We start from the raw sequence: 20,878 nt of genomic DNA, 5'->3' as shown, positions 1-20,878 counted from the left end.
GGCTGGGTAACAGCAAGACAAATAAAGCTCTACACTGACGCAGCAGGCAGCCTAGGCTTCGGGGCAATCCTTAAAAACAACTGGTGCATGAAAGGGTTGCCCCACGAGTGGATCAAGGCAGGCCTCACAAAAAACATAACACTCCTTGGGCTATTCCCCATAGTGGTAGCCCTAACAATATAGGAAAAACAGCTGAGGAACATGAAGATCACACTATGGTCAGATAACCAGGCAATGATCCACAAAATTAACAAGCACAGTGCCTGAGATTGTTAAAGCTACTGTGGTACCTGATAAGAATGCAGCAACCTGGATGTTAAAACAATGCTAAAGCAGATGCACTCTCTTGCTTCCAGGTGGAGGGATTCAGGAGCTTGGTGCCGGAAGCAGACCAGAGGGTGACACCTTTCCTGAGCAGCCTGTTGGAGCTGGTGGAAATTACCTGTCCCACTTAATAAAGCACACTTTAGCTCCAAAGACAGCCAAATGCTACACAATCTATGCGCAGGGTAACAGGTCTATTGGCCTTTGATAACCACAAGATGGCAAGCAGAGAAGTTCATATAGTGGGATTTCACGTAGAAGTCATGATCATGGGCACAAGCTCACCTGACAGTGGTAGCACATTTTAGCAGAATCACAATAGGGTGGGATGCAACCAACTCACACTACATAAGAACAGCTCTGAAAGGATGGCGCAGAAAGGCTACCAATCGAATTCCGCACATTGAAACTGCTGGTAGAAGTATTGGACTTGGTCTGCTCAGACAGTTACAAAACCACTCTGTTCAGAGCAGCGTTCATATTTTTATTCTTCGGGGATTTTCGCATAAGCGAACTAGTGGCACCCTCGAAAGTAGGGGGGATGGGTGCATGCCTACGGAGCCAACACGTGCAGTTGGGCACAGGGCAAATGCAAGTGGTATTGAGGAGATCTATGACAGACCAGCTGTGGATGGGTGTGAAGGTGTAGCTGAGATGTTTAGTCGATCATCACCTATGCCCAGTGTGCAGTCTCAAGAAGTACCTAGTGCTGTAGGCCCGCAGGGAAAGGGGTGCTCTTTATACACAGCAACAAGGAATGCCTGAGCTCCTTCCAGTTTAAAACGGTTCTGAAGAAGGCACTGACTAGAGCAGGCTTACTGGCAGACCCCTTTGGCACACACTCTTTCCGGATAGGGACATCAATAGAAGCGGCACAGCACAGTGTAACAGTGAAAGGCATTAAGGCGATCTGGAGATGGAGCTCCGATGCGTATAAGAGCTACAATTGGGGGCAGCACACGGGCAGGAATAACAGCAAAGAAAATCCCCCTCTCCCCAAACTCCCCATGGCCCCAGGACAATCCAACAGACAGGACACACAGCAAGTTAAACTCGGCTACTGGGGGGAGAAAAAGAGGAACAGTTGGGGGCAAAAAACCTAATATGCCTGCGCTTACATCACCTACAGGTCCCAGACGGAAGACACTGTGGGTAGTCAGCCACTTGTTTGTGTAGAGAACCCTGGCCTAGTGGAAAAGTGGAGGGCCCAGGACGGAGCTATGCCCCCAGCAAATGGACATTGAGTGGTTTGAGCTGCCAGGGATGAAGTGGGACCAGTTGATGCCTACAGTTGAAAGGCTACAGGCAACCCGGCCAACTAAGCTGGACATTTTGATGATTCACCTGGGGGCAACGACCTGGCGCAGCTAGGCAGAAGGGAGCTCCTGGCACTCATCGGGTGTATCAACTCTTTGGCAGCACAATGCTGATATGATCAGAGATCATTGCAAGGCGGTATTGGAGGAGAGTCGAGCCTGCGGGAGCCCTGAATAAGTCCAGGAGAAAAACTAAATGTGGCAGTGAAGATGTTTTGTGTTGCCAACGGATGGTAAAGCATAAAGCACGACCTAATCAACCTGCAGAGGCTGGAGTACTTCATGAAGGACAGAGTGCACCTATCCGCAAAAGGATTGGAGTTTTTCCGGGCCAACATCTGGGCAGCCTTGGCTGGGGTCTGCAAATAAAAGGACCGAAAGTGGGGAGCCGCCTGTGGGCGGTAACCCAAATGTGGCGGGCAGATTTATGGTAGGCCTGTCAACAATGATTTATGACCGATACATATCCAAATGATTTATAACAGGTAACAATGATTTATGGCCCGAATAAAAACTATCAAGGGCTGTATTGCCCTAAATCAATGTTAATAAACTGCAGCCAATATCTTCCAAACTAAGCCGAAGTGTCTGTTACTGTGTGTTTGGCGTAGGTCGCATGCAGGGATTTAAAGTGTTGCAACACGCACCTTCCCTTCAACAAGTTTGCGTCTAGTTGCGTGTAAACTGCTACAATATTAAATCCTGCCAATGGGGCAGACACTCAGCCTCGCCCTCCAGGAGGCACGGCACGCCTTGAGAGAGGCTGCGTTCTGCGCCAGGTCTGGAGTTGGCGGGCTGCAACAAAGCTTTCCATCTGAAGCCTCCCAATTCTCCAGACCGCGGCCGCTTGCCTGCGTGGACAGCCTGCCTAGTAATGGAAAAGGAATGTACGGGCGCAGCATCCATGCACAAAAGCTCTTTTGTCAGACATGGCATCCAAGTCCAACAGTGACACACTCACAACTTAGCGCGCTCCACAAAGTGCACTCTATCCAGAAAATAAGTTAGAGGAAAACAATCGTCAGCGGTAAAAAGCAATCTAATTTTTTTTTAATTAGAGCATTGGATTTCTCCTTATTTCCAGATTTAATGTGGAATGTTTGTATTTGCTACAAAAAAGGTTACAAAAAACGTATGCATGCATACGTTAATTGGTTCAAGCGCTGTGTTTCCTGACGATTACGTTTTCAGTGCGTACGCTTCCACTACGATGTACGAGGCGGTGGCAGCTCTGAAAACGCAGACCGTAACACTCCCTCCTCTTACACGGTCCTCCCGCCGCCGGAGAACTCTGCCGTTTCTTTGCTTCTCGGACAATGAAGCAAAATCATAAAGAGCAGTGAGAAAGCCTCAGAAGCTCTGCTCCTGCCGCTGCCCTACTGTACTACACGTCCCGCTGCTGTGCAACTGTCAGATAAACCACGCTGAGCTGGTGAAGCACCTGCCGCGCAAGCGCGATGACGTCACTCCCGGACCGCCCCAACTGCAGGAGGGGTGAGAAGACGCACCCAGGGCAGCCGGTGACGCCCACTGTTTGCCGTCCCGAGTCTCCTGTCAGCTGTGCGCGTCCCACCTCCCCCTCCGCACAAAGAGACCTTCGTCCCTCCCGGGGCACGTGCAAAAGTGACAGGCGGCGGCGCCGGGCGCAGAGCGTCAGGTGAGAGACCCCCAAGGGCACGCAGGGGCCGCGCGACCACCACGAAGGAGGCACCGAGAGCCAGCCTGTGGATCAGCCGTAGCCCCTCTCCAACAAGCGGGAGTTCTGCCACTGTTCCGTGGCGCACCGTAGCGGCTATTCACCAGCCTGGGAGCCCGTGCCCTGGACCGGAGAGCAGAGCCCCCTCGCCCCCAGTTCCACTGACTGCCAGAACCCCCTTCACTCTCGGTGTGTCCCCACTCCCCTTGAGGCCAGCGCACACAGGACGCGTCTGTAACCTTCTGGGACCAGCACACCGCGGATCTTCCCGGCTCAGAGGGCGGATGCTGCTGCCCTAGACCTTGGCTCTTGGACCTGCTCTTACTCTAGTTTTCCTCCCCTCGCTGCCCCAATGCTGCCTCTATTGGGCCGGACTGCTTTGCGGCCTCTCCGGCTGCGGCTCTGGTGCTGGCCCGGGACTTGCAGAGCCCTGGGTACCCACCCACGGAAGGAGCCCATCGAGGCGCTGAACACCGCACAGGGCGCCCGGGACTTCATATACAGCCTGCACGCCACCGAGCGGAGCTGCCTGCTGCGGGAGCTGCACCGCTTCGAGTCCATCGCTATCGCCCAAGGTGGGTACTGCAGGGGGCAGCCTGTGGGTGAGGATGGCACGGTAAATACCGATGAGGGTTCGTGCTGAGAGCGGCAGTTTTAGGGTACTGATGTGGAGGGCGATCAATGGGAAAATAACCAGAGTATGTCTAATCTGTAAAATGTAGTCTTTTAAATTCAAATAAACTGGTATGAAATGAACGCACCTGTCATTGCGCGAGTAGTTCTGTTAGGTTTAACGGCTCCTCTCCAAGGACTTTATTTAATTATTAATTTGCAAATTCTACCGCTTCTGTGCAATACTTTGGTTTGTGTCCGGCTTCTCTTGGAATTTTGGAGCATGTCTACCGAAGTGTTCACCTTTGTGAAAACAAGAAAATAATATTGCATGTTCTGCTCCGTTGATTTGTTTTACGTCATAACTTTTGTACCACTAGCTTAATTTGCCAATAAAGGTAATTTGAGAGATCAAACAGCTGTTGTTGGACAAGTCTAATATTTTAGATACTGACATCTGATTTTAACAGTTCAAACCAACAGCTCACCCAACATGTAAACCTTTAGCAACCCTAAAGAAGGACTAGTTCCTTAAGACGAGTTATAAATTTGCCCTTTGAAAAACGCACTAAAGAGTTTAAGAAAACACAATAAAACCTTTATATTTAACAACTAATGGTACCCTAACCTCATAACAGTACTTTGCTTGTGGGTAGCATTGGCCTGTCTGTGTGGTGTGACAAATTTGTTTAAAAGAGCTGGTTACAACGCCTTGATACAGTTAGGTTTGGAGACGTTTGCAGCGAGGACCATGTTAATCAATCATTGAAATTAAAATACATCATCACTCCGTAAAGTGGAGAAAAAGGGCAAACAAATTCAGTCTATATATGTTCAGTACATACAATGAAGATTTAACCATACTTCAGACACAGAGTTGCAACCAAGCTAATCCATTAAAGTTAGTGTTATTCTTAATCAAATCACCCCAACCTGACCACCTCAAAGCCAAAGGTCTGAACAACCGATCGAACTGATAATGATTCTTGAGTTTACATTCCCAAATAAAAAAATGTGGCTGTTACCCTGATGCCTCAGGGTAAAATGGCCCTCCCATAACTTGTTTCTGGCAATTGTAATGGAATTATCTCTAGATTTAGTAAGACTCCACTCGGAGATAGCATGTTTGGGATCTGTCATGCAGATGAGTCTCTGTGGGGTTTGTTGAGCCCAGTGAATTCAGTCATATGTAGAGAGCTGCTTTCTTCCTCAAGGATTTCCAGTGAAGACCTGGATCTCTGGCTTTTTTTTTTGTGAGTCAACAGCTAGCCACCTAAAATAGACATGTCACATTTTTACAGTCAAGATGTAGTGCCAGTGGCTCTTTTCACTCCCTGATGTTTCAGCAATACATGTTTAATTGCCTAGTCCCATAATTCTTCCTTTGTGACAAGTTTGACATTGATATTCTGTGTGCACCAATGATACCAACATCTTCTTTAGGATAAATCCGCATGAATACAAATTCCACTCCACAACGGTGCCCTTTGGCTATCCAGCACTGGCTTTCAACAAGTTTAGTTCATTTTAATGGTAGCAATACAAAGCTTATGATGGTTCTGTGTAATGACAAAGGGTTTTAAGTCGCATTGATCACTGATCCACTTTTTTTTTAGTCAAAACTGTCTGCTTAATACTCTGGCTTTGGATCTGGGTTTCCATACATTTGCTTATGTCATCCATCAAGGTGGCTACTGCTGTGATGGTTACTGAAAGAGGGAAAATAACTCACATTTATGCTTAATCATGCGTCTGACTAGCCAAAGATTTTTTTTCACCCTACAGGCTGCAGTGCTTGCTGCCTCCAGAGCATGAAGTATATGCTTCACCCCCTTGCTTATTTCAGATTAAGAGCCAAAAGATGACAGTCGATGATGGTTATTCATTTAAGTCGTGAGGGACTTAACAGGCAACTTTTTAAAGCCTCTCCACATCCGTTTCTTAGTAGCATTTAAGCAGGATATTCAGGTTGAGCTCATCCAGAGAACAAGTTTCGGATGATCAGTAGTAAAAAAAAAAACACTTTGAGCTTTCATTCCAAATGCACTTGAAATCCTCCTTGTAACTTCTCCCTTTAAGTTTCTGATACTGGAGGCATCAGCAACTCTGAGAGGAGGGATTTACTGGAGTGTAGTGGAAACCTGAGGGTCCTTTTAAGAAGTGAGGAGTTACTGGGGAATCAGACCACAGATCCCCTAATAATTCCTAATTTTATCTTTGTCTTTCACCTGGAGATTTTTGAAATCTCTAGGAGAAACACAGCGGATCTACAGTCTTCTTTCTGATCGCCCAGTTCCCGTGGTGCTGGTGTCTACTGTTACTGACCCTGTGGGAATTGAGCACAAGCGAGGCCTCCCTGTTAGAACTATTTAAAGTAGTAATGCTAATGATCTCTTGAAGATGCTGAATAATTTCAGTGTTATGGAAAGATGCTGAATAGAGATAGCGTTATGAAGGAGTGCTGATTGTGAAATTGTCATTGGTAAAGCACAGTAGAACCACAAAGAGAGGCTGAAGAGAGGGCAGCGTAATCAGGTGATGATCAAAATTATAACTGCTACAAGTGAATTCTGTGGCATTTCAGCAACAGAAGAGGATGCTAGAAGGATTTCAAGCCACAAGGGGGATAACAAATATGGATGCTTGAGAGTGGAAACAATAAGGAGAATGCTGAAGAACATCAGCAGAGAAAGAGGTGCCAAGTTGTCAGTGACACAGGGCTGTGCGAACGAGAATCAGCACCCCGGCGAAGACCAAAGGATCTCCGTACCGTGGGGCAATCAGAAGGATGGCATCATCATAAGGAAATGTTAAGAGATGGCAGTGACCCTTGGATGGGGCATGCTGAAGAGCATTATCACCATGGACAGATGCGGGAGAGCAACAGTCTCAACTGGATGTCGAAGAAAAGTAGAGGGGCAATAGTAATTATGTGTAACGTGATCAGGAGTTTGTAGTGCCACAGCTGCTCTGAGGGAGCTCAGTGGCACAAAGGAATGATGGTGTCTGAATGTGGGAAGCGAGGCAAAACACTAAGGATGCGTTCCAACTCTATGGAGGTTGCTACTTGAGGGTGAATGCTTCGTAGGGTTGAAATTAGAAAGCTGATTTTGCTACGAAGAGTTTGGAAGCTGAGTAGGGAGCAGGCTAGGTATCAATGTCTTCGCATTTGAAAGAAACCTTTTTTTCTTTTATTATTTTTTTGTTGTTGTTGCATGCTGTAGGAGCTTCATACTTCGTTTTTTCAGTGCTGATTGCCTCAGCAGCAACTGAAGTGGGTAGATTGATAAAACGCAGCATGAACTTCTTGAATCAACATTCACTGTCCTCACATGATCCTTTAGGACGATGTGTTTTCAGTGAGATAAATCTTGAGCCGATCAGGCTCACTCGCTTGGTTGTATTTTTACTGTTCGTTGCTATTAAAGCATTTGCCAGGGCTGCTTCATGATTTCGAGCAATAACACGCATCGGAGTTGTCATTAAAACAGAGAAGCGTTACCATGTTCTATATTTCTCCAACATCGGAGACTAGGTTTAACATTTAACTCTAAAGAGCCATCCGACAAACGGTTCTCTTTGCCCAGCCCCGGGTCGCCAAGAGTCTCCGTAGGTATTCCAGAATCTGAGTCTGAGATGTCTTTGATGGCATTTGAGACGTATTATTATCATGAGATCATTCACCAGAGGGCCCCTTTAAGATGTTGTGCAAGAGTGTTAAATAAGGACATTGCAGCCTCTCTGAGGTAGAAAGTCTCACCACTGGTATTTGAAAACTAAGCAGGTGTTTATATTTTGTACGTTTTAGCTTCTCTCTTATCGAGTATGGCTCAATAACCTGCTGCAGCCTCCGGTTTTGAAATATATATATATAGCACAACTTACACATTTTTTTTGTAAAAGTTAAGTTGATGAAAAAATACCACTTTATGTCCGCTGTTCTTTAAGTATCTCTCTTATTTCTTATTCAATTTGTTCTTTGATATGTCTGTAGCTGAGCTCGTCTTGCTATTGTGGTTGTTTTTTCATAACGTTTTGCTGTTCAGCACTTTTTAAGTTTGCAGTTAAACCAAAATAGTGGCCATACTTGGTAAAAAAAATATATATATCACTAAATGTTCAGTAATGTTTTATGAACTTTGACAGTGATTAGGTACAATTCCGTAGTGAATTCAAAGAACGGGCATCGGAGGAAAAAGTTCGAAATGATCGCTTCAAATGGTGCATTTTTCAGCACAGCAGCTAAAGAAGTTAGTTGAAAGCCATAGTTCTTGTAGGCAAGATCAATCCTACCGATGGGTATTTTAGGGCTTCTCTTAACTCTAAATGTCATTTTTTTATTTCTTAAATGCAGTCAAGGGGTGCATTTAACAGGACAGTTTCTGATTGACTTAAAAGCCGGAGGTCATGATTACAAATGAAAACTTTTCTCCTGGAGTAATAATTGGGTGGCATCCTGCCGCGAGCAGTTCTGACTGCGTGGAAAAAGGACCAAGTTTCTCTGGGTCCATGCTTTTCTTCTCCATTTCGAGGAGAAAACTAATAAACGCTGGTTTGTGATGCAAGGATGCATGCTTGAATCAGGGATTCCAACACTATGGTATCCTGCACCACAAATCGGCACACTAGTAATAATAGGCCACCTTGTCTACAGTTTATTAAAATAATCTGGTAATGCAACATATCCACTGACATTTTTCTAAATGTATTATGTATCTTCAGCTGCATGGATTTTTTTCCCATGTATCTAATGGGCAAAATGGTATTGCATTCCACTTGGCCTATAAAGAATCCACAGTGTCCCACCTGCTGCTTAAATAAATTACATGGCTTTAATGATTACATTTATTTTACATTTTATTGAGACTGCCTAACAAAATAAATGTTTTGCATCGATGCTAAAATACATAAAACGTTTTTTGAGTGCAAGTACATGTCTGTGGCTCGGGGGTCTTGAGGTGCATTTGTGTGCAACATTGGTTCATTTTCAGAGTAAATGTTTTTTATTTACGTCTCCTCATTGTAACCTTAGGACTCCACTGTTCAGGAATAATACTGTCAGTTTATTTTAAGCCATGGCTGTCAACACTAGAGCGGCTATGTCTCTAATGGCCTGCCTCCACTATATCAACTGTAACTTTGCAAGGATCCAGGCCCTTTACTGAAACAATACCTCCTCTAGTCCAGCCTCCATACAAACTACCATATACCATTACTGTTTAACTCTGGCTCACCTTTCATCCCCAAGATGTCAGGCTCCCAAAGGGTAATTATTAGGGCTACCTTACAGCTGGGGACAGCATGGCAAAGACTGGTGAGGATGCTGTGGGCCATTCTACAGCGCCTCATGCCAGTGATCAGCTGGGGTTCTTCTCATAGAACATAGCTGGGTTAGAAGCTAAGATTAGGGATCGAAATTGGCTAGATTTGATCAAATCTTTCCATATATTGGCCTTCCAGGAAATCTGGTCCTTAAAACCACCCCTTTCTTGCATGGCTTTGCCCCATTTGTTTCTTTTCTGGCCAGCGATACCGCCTCGCTTTGTGCGAGCCAAGCCTGGGATGTGTATTTTAATCTTTTTAACATTAAATTGTGCCGTGGCTGAGGTGTAGACAGACTGTCCATATGTAGGGGCGGTCCTACTTCTTTTTTAGACAAATCCTTGATGTTAATTGTGAATACCTACAATCCCAACGGTCACTTTCCCACTCTGATGTAATTTCCAATATGGGCACTATTTTAGAGAAGTTTTAAAAACTCTTCACCCTCCTTGGGTGTTGGTTAAGTTAATTGTGGTCATGGGTGATCTTAACATCCATCCCCGTAGAGGACCCTGTTTTGTTTTCCATGGTCTCTTGGACGGAGCTGGGTCACAGTTGTCTCATTTTGAACATTCTTCCCAAGCGGATCAGTTGAATTTACTGAAACATTCCCAGAACCTGGTTAAATCTGGCACCCAGGTAGCTCCCACTTATTTAGGAAGAGGGGAAGAATCAATTGTGGACCACATCTGATTATTCTGTCACTCACCGGTTATTTGGTGGATTACCAGACCATATGACCTGGATGCAGTGATTATGACCCCCTGGTGTTAGCCTTAAAAAATCAGTGCCAGTGTCTCCCATCATCGGCCTCTCCTCTGCAACACCTGATCCCTTTGGCTCAGTGCAGACGCCTGGGGTGGTCCTATATAATTCCGTAGGAATTCTGCAGGATTTTGGTTAGGCAGTTGCACCCGAGTTAGAAGGTTGTCTTAACCCTCACCTTTTGCCTTTAAGACGTTCTAACTGCTTTTTCTGCACTCTGCACAGGGATGAGACTTGCCCTCACTAGCTGAGGTTCTTCTGTCTTGTGTAGACCTCAGTGGTTTATGAGGCATGCTTTGAAGCCCATTGTATCTTAAAGACTGCCCTTAAATGTCCAAGCAACGAGGGGGGAGATCCAGGGCCTAAGAACCCATATAAGAAGGTCTTAAAGGAGAGAAAGGAATCCCTTAAGGCTGATACCTGGGATCACCTAGTTCACACTAGTGACTCTAATAATTGTGCAGCCTTCTGGAGAGTACTAAATCACCCTTTTTTAGCTGATGAACCCACTCCTACTTTGTTCACTGTGATACCTGAACATAAATAGTATGATAACTTATTCCTTTGAGGATAGGGTGAAGTCAGCTACTCAAAAACATGTACTAAGGTTATGAGCTCCCCTTGCCTTTCCTTTTCTATCTCTTAAGTTATATGTGCTATTAGACATCTAGCCTGTAATAAGGCCCGTGACCCAGACAGCATTCCAGACCACCTTTTCAGGAGTGACATAGACATCTGGGCACCTATCTTGATGAACATCTTAAATGTGCTGTCAGTTGGCCATCAAAGTTCTTGGTCTCAGTCATTGTGCCAGTATGTTACAAGCATTTGCAGTCCGATAGGTCTCACATGAGTTGGAGCTATTGGCGTTGTAAATTGATAACTGGACTTTCCTTGCCACATAAATTGGCCAATTTTGCCTCATAATTTGGTCTTTTCCTGCCACATAATTCCAGTAGCCCTCCTAATAACTAAAGCACTTCAAATTATATTCTTCCTTTATCTGCAGCAAAAAATGAAAATGTTGTCATTTAGCATCCTAATTTAAATGTGTCATGCTAATTCCAACAGAATACCACTTTCACCACCCCACTATCAGAGTTGCTGGCTAACACAATTCTAAAAAAAGAAAATGACACAAGACAGCCACATGAGAGAAATAGACTAGTAGGGTTACCCAAACATATCCAGAGTGTTCAAACAGTCATAGTGTGATAAGGATGTTAAGTTGACCTGAATCATGGTCATAATTGCAATAAGGAAAGATTCATAAAACAAATCATCATGTAAACCCAATAAAAACCTTTATCAGAAATAAACTTTTGTCATTAGACTGCAATGCTCAAAACAGCCCATAGAGGACATAACCACATAAAACGGAATGGCAGAAAGTAATGCAGCGCAACCATGTATTTAGCTCCTAGAGAACATAGTACATTACACATCTTCAGGGCTAGCAGCTCTACTAGAAAATAATTACAAGCAAGGCCCTTAAAACACAAACTACTCCCAGCTGTAAAACAAAAGTTCCAGCCATGAGAGAGCTCAAAAAGACACTGAATAGTAGGAGGGGTTATTATTTTGGGGTCTCCACTAACTTAGTATGGGGGCTCCAGAGATGATCTAGACAGAGCATGTTGTGCAAAGAAAGACTACACCTGCTTAATGCCGCACCCTACTGTACCAGTATTTACTGGCTATGGTAGTAACATCAAAAAGTGTAAAATTACTCAAATGGTTCGCAGACCTGTGGTGTTTGTGTTTTTTTTCTTTTTTTTGCTTGCATGTGCAAACTGCTAGGAAAATAATGTGGCAAGGGAAATACTGTACCAGTATTTACTCTCCCTCTCCCACTCATATGGAGGCCGCGCAGCGGCCGCGCCGAAGGCGCGCCTAAGGCAAGCCCGTCTGCGTCCGTCCGCGCCTGGCCCGCGCCCAGCGCCAGACCCCCTGGCCCTCGCAGAGGCCAGCCCACCCGCAAGACCTACAGCGCCGCCACCCTCCTCGCACTCAACACCGGCCGGACCCCCGGGTGCTGCCGTGCCACCCCAAGACGCACCCACGGACCCTTCACCTGCCAATCCTGCAAGTTCTCCTGCATCCATACCCGCACCGCACCCGCCAAACCAAGCACCAGCAGCAACCACCTGAAGTGCATCCTGCTCAACACCCGCTCCATCCACAGACATGCCGTGGAACTCTGGAACCTGCTCGACACCACATCTCCAGACGTCGACTTCCTCACAGAAACCTGGATGAACGCCTCCTCAGCGCCCGACATCGCCATCGCCATCCCGGACGGATACAAGATCACCCGGAGGGACCGCGCCAACCAGACAGGAGGAGGCATCGCCATCGTCCACAAGAACACCATCCGCATCACGACCAACACCGACGACACCCTCACAGCCGCCGAACACCTTCACTTCCAGATACACACCGACCCCAAGACTACACTCAGAGGCACCCTCATCTACAGACCCCCAGGACCCCGCACACAATTCAGCGAAGACATCGCAGACTTCATCAGCCCACACGCCCTCCCCTCCGCTGACTACATCCTCCTAGGGGACCTCAACTTCCACCTGGAGAACAACAACGACAACAACACCACCACCCTGCTGGACAACCTCGCCAACCTCGGACTCAAGCAACTGGTGAACACCCCCACCCACTACGCCGGACACACGCTTGACCCAGTCTTCTCCTCCAGCAAGTACATCTCCTTCAGCCACTCCACCGGACTCCACTGGACAGACCACAGCTGCGTCCACTTCAGCTTCAGAAGAACCACGACTCCCCACCACCCACACCAGGCTCCCCGCAGGAGCTGGAACAAGATCACCACCAACCAGCTCTCCACATCACTGAACCAGAACCCTCCCGCCAGCTCAGCGGACCCCAACCATGCAGCCAACAACCTCACACAATGGATCACCAACTGCGCCGACAACCTCGCACCGCTGAAAACCCATCCCATCAAGCCCAACAGCAAGAAAGCCTCCTGGTTCAACATCGACCTCAAGAACTCTAAGAAGAACTGCCGCACCCTCGAGAAAGCCTGGTGAAAAAACCCGACTACAGACAACATGACCGCCCTCAAGCACGCCTCCCGCAAACACCACCAGCTGATCCACACCACCAAGAAGACAGCATTTAAAGAACGACTAGACAACAACGCACACAACAGCAAGGAACTCTTCAACATAGTTAAAGAGCTCTCCAACCCCAGCGCCGGAAACAACGACATCACTCCCTCACAAGACCTCTGCGACTCACTCGCCTCGTTCTTTCACCGCAAGATAGCCGACATACACAACAGCTTTGGCGCACAGACCACGCACCCAACCCCCAAACCGACGCCCCCCAACACCACCCTCCGCGCCTGGACCCCGGTCAGCACCGAAGACACTATCCATACGATGAACACCATCCACTCCGGATCACCAACCGACCCATGCCCCCACCACGTCTTCAACAAAGCCGACTCCGTCATCGCACCCCACCTCCGGGACATCATCAACTGCTCCTTCAACACCGCCACCTTCCCGGAGAGCTGGAAGCATGCCGAACTCAGCGCCCTCCTGAAGAAACCCTCAGCAGACCCTACCGACCTCAAGAACTACCGCCCCTCTCGCTCCTCCCGTTTCCTGCCAAAGTCATTGAGAAGACCGTCAACAGACAGCTTGCCACCTTCCTCGAGACCAACGGATCCCTCGACCACTCGCAGTCCGGCTTCCGAGCCAACCACAGCACCGAGACCGCCCTCATTGCAGCCACTGACGACATCCGAGCCCTGCTCGACAACGGGGAAACAGCGGCACTCATCCTCCTGGACCTCTCTGCAGCGTTCGATACTGTCTGCCACCACACCCTAGTGCAGCGCCTCAGCAACATCGGAATCCAAGAGAAGGCACTAGAGTGGATCACCTTGTTCCCCGCCGGAAGAACCCAGAGAGTCCGCCTCCCCCCGTTCAGATCAGAGGCCACCGAAGTCATCTGCGGCGTACCACAAGGATCGTCACTCGGCCCCACCCTCTTCAACGTCTACATGAGCCCCCTCGCAGCCATCGCACGCCAACACAACCTCAACATCCTCTCCTACGCCGATGACACCCAGCTGATCCTCTCCCTCACCAACGACCCAGCCACCGCCAGAACCAACCTGCACGAAGGGATGAAAGACGTAGCCGAGTGGATGTTGAACAGCCACCTGAAACTGAACTCAGACAAGACGGAAGTCCTCATCCTTGGATCATCACCCTCCGCCTGGGACGACTCCTGGTGGCCCCCTGCCCTGGGATGCGCACCCAAACAATCGGACCACGCACGCAACCTGGGCTTCATCCTGGACTCCTCCCTCTCGATGACCAGACAAGTCAACGTCGTCTCATCATCATGCTTCAACATCCTACGCATGCTCCGAAAGATCTTCCGATGGATCCCCACCGAAACCAGGAAAACGGTCACCCAGGCACTCGTCACCAGCCGACTGGACTATGGAAACACCCTCTACACCGGAACCACGACCAAACTACAGAAAAGACTCCAAAGCATCCAGAACGCCTCCGCACGCCTCATCCTCGACATCCCCCGACACAGCCACATCTCCGGACACCTGAGAGACCTGCACTGGCTCCCCGTCAGCAAGAGAATCACGTTCCGCCTCCTCACCCACGCACACAAGGCCCTCCATGACCTGGGCCCCAGGTACCTCAACAACCGCCTGACCTTCTACACTCCCACCCGCCAGCTACGATTGACCAGCCACGCCCTCGCCGCCGTTCCACGCATTAGAAAAGCCACCATGGGAGGAAGATCCTTCTCCTACCTGGCAGCCAAGACTTGGAACTCCCTCGCCATCCACCTCCGTCTGACCCAAGACCACCTCTCCTTCAGGAAGCAACTCAAGACCTTGAGACCCTCCGGGTGAGTATCACGCTTTACAAATCCTTGATTGATTGATTGATTGATTGATTGACCTATCTTGATGAACATCTTAAATGTGCTGTCAGTTGGCCATCAAAGTTCTTGGTCTCAGTCATTGTGCCAGTATGTTACAAGCATTTGCAGTCCGATAGGTCTCACATGAGTTGGAGCTATTGGCGTTGTAAATTGATAACTGGACTTTCCTTGCCACATAAATTGGCCAATTTTGCTTCATAATTTGGTATTTTCTGCCACATAATTCCAGTAGCCCTCCTAATAACTTAAGCACTTCAAATTATATTCTTCCTTTATCTGCAGCAAAAAATGAAAATGTTGTCATTTAGCATCCTAATTTAAATGTGTCATGCTAATTCCAACAGAATACCACTTTCACCACCCCACTATCAGAGTTGCTGGCTAACACAATTCTAAAAAAAGAAAATGACACAAGACAGCCACATGAGAGAAATAGACTAGTAGGGTTACCCAAACATATCCAGAGTGTTCAAACAGTCATAGTGTGATAAGGATGTTAAGTTGACCTGAATCATGGTCATAATTGCAATAAGGAGAGATTCATAAAACAAATCATCATGTAAACCCAATAAAAACCTTTATCAGAAATAAACTTTAGTCATTAGACTGCAATGCTCAAAACAGCCCATAGAGGACATAACCACATAAAACGGAATGGCAGAAAGTAATGCAGCGCAACCATGTATTTAGCTCCTAGAGAACATAGTACATTACACATCTTCAGGGCTAGCAGCTCTACTAGAAAATAATTACAAGCAAGGCCCTTAAAACACAAACTACTCCCAGCTGTAAAACAAAAGTTCCAGCCATGAGAGAGCTCAAAAAGACACTGAATAGTAGGAGGGGTTATTATTTTGGGGTCTCCACTAACTTAGTATGGGGGCTCCAGAGATGATCTAGACAGAGCATGTTGTGCAAAGAAAGACTACACCTGCTTAATGCCGCACCCTACTGTACCAGTATTTACTGGCTATGGTAGTAACATCAAAAAGTGTAAAATTACTCAAATGGTTCGCAGACCTGTGGTGTTTGTGTTTTTTTTTTTTTTTGCTTGCATGTGCAAACTGCTAGGAAAATAATGTGGCAAGGGAAATACTGTGTGAAAATAGTTGTAAAGAATTTTGTTGGAGTTCTACCCCCTTGCATGGTAAAAATGTTGGATACTGGCACAAAAATCAAACTGATACCAAAAAACAAGCGGATAAGTTGTGTCTACAGTAATTCCTTTGATTTCTGCACCCAACTCTAATTTAGCCCTCAGAATGTGGCCTGGTACTGCCTACAATTAGAAACCCCTAAGCTGTGGCCGACATAGCAATACTGTGTTTTCAAGACATTTCCTGAAGTATCAGGATTTCATACTTGGGAAGAGGAGCGTGTCAGTAACAAAGCACTTGCTGATTCACATTATGCTTTTACAAGCAACAGCTTGAAGTATTCAGCTTTGAAAATGTAAACCTCCTGGGATTTGACTGGATGCCTATGGATGAATTTCTTATAAAAGCTGACCTTCTCTGCCCTGAACCTTGTCTTTCTTCCCACTGGCATTGGCCTAAATCTCCTTTATGGATCATTAGCATTTCTTTTTGTGAAATTAGAAGATATTTTCTAATCAAATGTCTTGATTAAATGTGTGTAAGGAACGAAATGCAATATTTGTGGTCCCATATTGGGTGCATACCCCTGTTTGCATCTCAAACTGGGTTAGAATGGCATTAGGAATGAGTAGAATTCCTTACTGTGCCAGCCCTTATAAGTAAGTAATATTAGGACAGCACAGAGCTCTGTGTAGGCATACTACTTGTCACAACACTGGTAAAAAACAGTTTAACTAGCTGTGGTGTCCTCTGCCCACACATTTCCTTTGTCAGAAGGAACACAAGATAAAATTCAAGTCTGCGGTACCAAGGCTGGAGCATCAATGGAGGAATCGTGGGAAACTGCAAATTTAATTAAAAAGAGCTATTAGCATTGTAAATTCCTAACTGGACTTTTCTTGCCACATAAATTGAAAATGAAAAGTAAAGCATTGGATATAAGCAAGCCGATTCAAAGCGCCATGGCCACCATGAGCACGAGCGCAAAGGAGAGACACAAAAAGGAAAAAAGTTCGCTTGCAGGCAAACTTATTTGCAAAAATGCAGTTATCCATGTAACAGGGTTGATTGCCAAGGCGGTAACAAAACTGCCCCAAGGAGGGACAAACATAAAGCAAAGGATTTGTGAAAGGCAAGCCCATGAACGAGTGATAGTGATGGGCGTTCTGTGGGCATGGTTAAACGCCCACAGATGGATTACAACACGTCAGAGCCATTGCGCACTCGACCTAAAAAGCAACACTGCAGTTTGGGAAATAAAAAGCATGATAGAGACACAGAAGGCAAAAAATCAGACATGCTGACAAAGACATCCCACAAGTAACCTAGGCACTAAGGGTGTAACAGGCCCCTGCTGCCCCTGTGAAGGTTGGGGGGGGGGGGGGGTTAGTCGTCGGGGGGCTCAAAACATTAACGGGGCCCTATTTAAACACACACACACACACACACACACACACACACACACACACACACACACTCTGGTGCAACGTCTGACAGATACTATTGTGTGATTTGCACATTGTCGTACCTACATCTGATAGACCCGGTTGTGTTCCCATATGATGTGTGACTGCTCACATACACATGTGTATGGTGTCTGGGTGATGTGTTTATGGTGTGTTTGCTCACTTTAAATGTGTCGTGTTTGGTCACATGCCTCTGCGCATCACACCTGCTCTCACATATCGCTGTGTGGTGTGTTTACCCACACATCCCTCTGTGATGTGCCTACTCACAGACACCTCTCTGGTGTACTGTGGATGCGCAAACAGCCCTATGACGTGCCTGTTGCTTGGCTGTGCAGCCTCCGGCCTCCCCTTTAAGAGGCTGTTTGCCTGCACATATGCCCCAGAGAATGGAACAAACAGGAAGCAGAAGGGAGCCATTCCGCTCAATGGTTTTCCAGAGAATGTCAGATGGGCAGCTGTCAGGAAGTCATAGAAGGCCCACAGAGAAAGGGGGGAGTCCCGCTGGCATCTTCCATGCCTCCATGGAGGCCCCTGGATTAGAAGGGACAAATACTGTTGCGTGTGTGCCGCTCATACGCGGACTGCATGCTGTGGCATGGTCAGAAAAGTCACCAGTTTATCTCATTCACACAAACAGTGATTTATTATACACAAACAAACCTCACCCTAGAAGCACAGTCTAAACCTCGCAAGAATGTTCCTTCATTGACAACTACGTGCCAGGACTGCATTTCAAGAAGTGTCACGAGCAAAACCCATTGTGACGTTACATCATCAGGGAAAGAACTGTCCTCTGCGTTCCTCGTAAGAAAAAGCACGCATATTAGCAAATAAAAATAATACTAATTACATACACACCATCTTACATCTCGAGGAAAATGCCAGTGAGCTAGACACAGGAAGTTTTAAGAGGACACTACCAGGACATGAACATAAATCAAGTGGCTGGTTTTGAAAAGGAAAAGAAATGGCACATCTAAAAGTTTGTTGCCAGTTCCCTGCTGCCCCCTCGCCGAAGGGTCCCTTTCTTGAGCTCGGTATATCTTTCCTACACAGTGCTGAAACTGGAAAAAAAACGGGCTAGAGCTATTAGTGTTGTTAATTCCTAACTGAACTTTTCTTGCCACACAAACTGAAAAAAAAAAAGTAAAGCAGTTGGTCTAGCGAAGCTGATTCAAAGCGCCACAGCCGCTGTGAGAGTGAGCACGAAGGAGAGATGCAAAAGGAAAAAGAAGTTCGCTTGCAGTCAAAGTTATCGGCAAAAGTGCAATTATCCATGTAACACGGTTAGTCCTCATGGCGGGACAAGACTGCCCAAGGAGGGATTAAACGTAACTCATTTACCAATGATATCAAAGGATTTTTGAAAGGCAAGCCCTTGAACAAGTGATAGTTATGGGCATGCGGTGGGTGTGGCTAAAAGCCCAGATACATACCAACACGTCGGTAAAGCAGTGCTCGCTCGCTCCTGTGCTCGGCCTGAAAAAGGGTGACCGGGCGGACCCAAAATGCTATAGGCCCATATTGCTTTTTGATATCACTGTCAAGATTTTGGGTCTGGTGGGCCTAAAAAGGATGTTTAGGTGGGCTGAAGAGTACAACATCATCATTGACTCTCAGTATGGTTTTAGGCCTGTTCTGGGGACCCTTGACTAATGCTTGAATTTGCACCTTTTGATTCACAAATACACAGTGGCCTAAGGAGTCACCCTTTTCTTGGGTTTCATTGATCTCTCATCAGCTTTTGATTGGGTGAATTCTTCAAAGCTGTTGTCATTGTTGCTGTCCTTAGGTGTTGAGCCATCCCTAGTCTCTCTTCAGGGAGGATGGCTCCCGCACCAAACAATCCCCCATCTCTCGAGGAGTTAGACATGGATGTCTACTGGCCCCCTTGTTATCCACCATCTACATCAACTGTCTAGAGGCAGCTTTGATTAGAGCACAGGTGATTCCCTTCAGGTGGGTCCTCTGCCACTACCGGTTCATTTATATGCAGATGATGCTGTCCTTATGTAAAGGTCTGTACTATTCCTTCAACAGCTTATTGATTTCTAGTTGAGTTTATTGGTGCCTGGATCCTTCTGTGAACATATTGAAATCTTGTTATGGCCTTGGATGTCAAAACATCCCCCCCATTTGAATTAAAACCAAAAGTAATTTCTGCTTAGGTTCTAAGATCACCCTAGTCCGTTCCTTTACTTATTTGAACAGTTTGTTTGATGATTGGGGGCCCTCTTTCCTTTAGAAAAGACTTACACTAGCCATATTATGTGGCTCAGTCCTGGATTTAATTTTAAGGGTGCTTTGGAAAGCCATAAAAACCTTGGTCTATATTTACAAAGCTAAATGCATATCTGCAATGTGTTATGACCGTGACATCTGGGGCTACTGGGACTGTGGCCCCATTCAGCTAGAAGAAAGCAAGATTGGTAAGCGGTTGCTGGGGATACCTCAAAGCTCTTCAACATTTGCCATGCATGAGGAACTTAGTTTTATATGTATCTCAGATATCATCAAACTCTGGCCTCTACTTTCGATTTGGTGTAAGAGTGAGACAATTTGTAACAGGCTGATAATCGGGGACTGTCTCTTTTGGAATGCTCGAAAGCAATTCCCTGGCTGTGATATATTAAATCTGAATTGACAGCGGTGGGTCGCCTCAGCTTACTTATGCAACTCGAAGAAATTGTTTAGGCTAATTATTTGTGGGTCAAACAGAATTATTTATCACACCGCTCTGCTGCCAGGGAAGGGCATGAAATACGTAATCCGAGTACTTGGGCACACTGTTTAATAGTGAGAGGGAAGGTGGGTGCGGCAAGCCTGCGACAGCCTTCTGGAGGCGAATCGGCCCCAATGTTAGGGGGAGCTGAACTAGATGTTTAATTTTTTCAAAGTCGGAGCCTCTTTTTGCTTCTGGCAGCTACTTCCACTTTGTCAGGCTCTCCTCCACATTAAGAGTAGATGCATCAGTGTTTCTGGTACTGGGTGGCAAGCAATGACACTTCTGACAGCTTGTGATGCAGTAAATATTGATACATTTTTACTTTCATCCATTTCTAGAACATCTCAAATTTGATGCACTATATCACTGTGGCTTGTGAAATTTGACGTTACGTGTCACTGTTTTCTGCATTGCACCTCAACAGTCTTTGGAATTTGTAGAGATAAAAGTGCAAAAAATCGGAATTTTATTCACCGTTTTAACATTCTGTCTAAGTGTAGCCAAGGTAATGTTACTCTGGACTCCAACAGAAAATCTTTGTATGTCATGGTGCATTGAACCTAGTTATCCTCAATTCTGGTTGCCCT

General features: G+C 46.4%; 1 protein-coding gene across 2 annotated transcripts in view; it reads left to right on the top strand.

The window, feature by feature from the left end:
* The first annotated feature begins 3,131 nt into the window (after window positions 1-3,131).
* The window catches only part of TMEM65 (transmembrane protein 65), a 188,875-nt gene continuing 171,128 nt past the window's right edge, over window positions 3,132-20,878 (top strand). The window contains exon 1 of one of the 2 annotated variants that reach the window (XM_069220716.1): window positions 3,132-3,911. In XM_069220716.1, coding sequence (XP_069076817.1) covers window positions 3,689-3,911 — 223 coding nt within the window. In that variant the 5' untranslated portion in view covers window positions 3,132-3,688. The remainder of the gene's footprint in view (window positions 3,912-20,878) is intronic. The other variant, XM_069220717.1, reaches the window with a different exon arrangement.

The sequence above is a fragment of the Pleurodeles waltl genome, chromosome 2_2, assembly GCF_031143425.1.
Source record: "Pleurodeles waltl isolate 20211129_DDA chromosome 2_2, aPleWal1.hap1.20221129, whole genome shotgun sequence".
Taxonomy (NCBI): domain Eukaryota; kingdom Metazoa; phylum Chordata; class Amphibia; order Caudata; family Salamandridae; genus Pleurodeles; species Pleurodeles waltl.
Note: the sequence above shows the minus strand (reverse complement) of the source record. Positions and strands in the feature narration are given on the sequence as shown.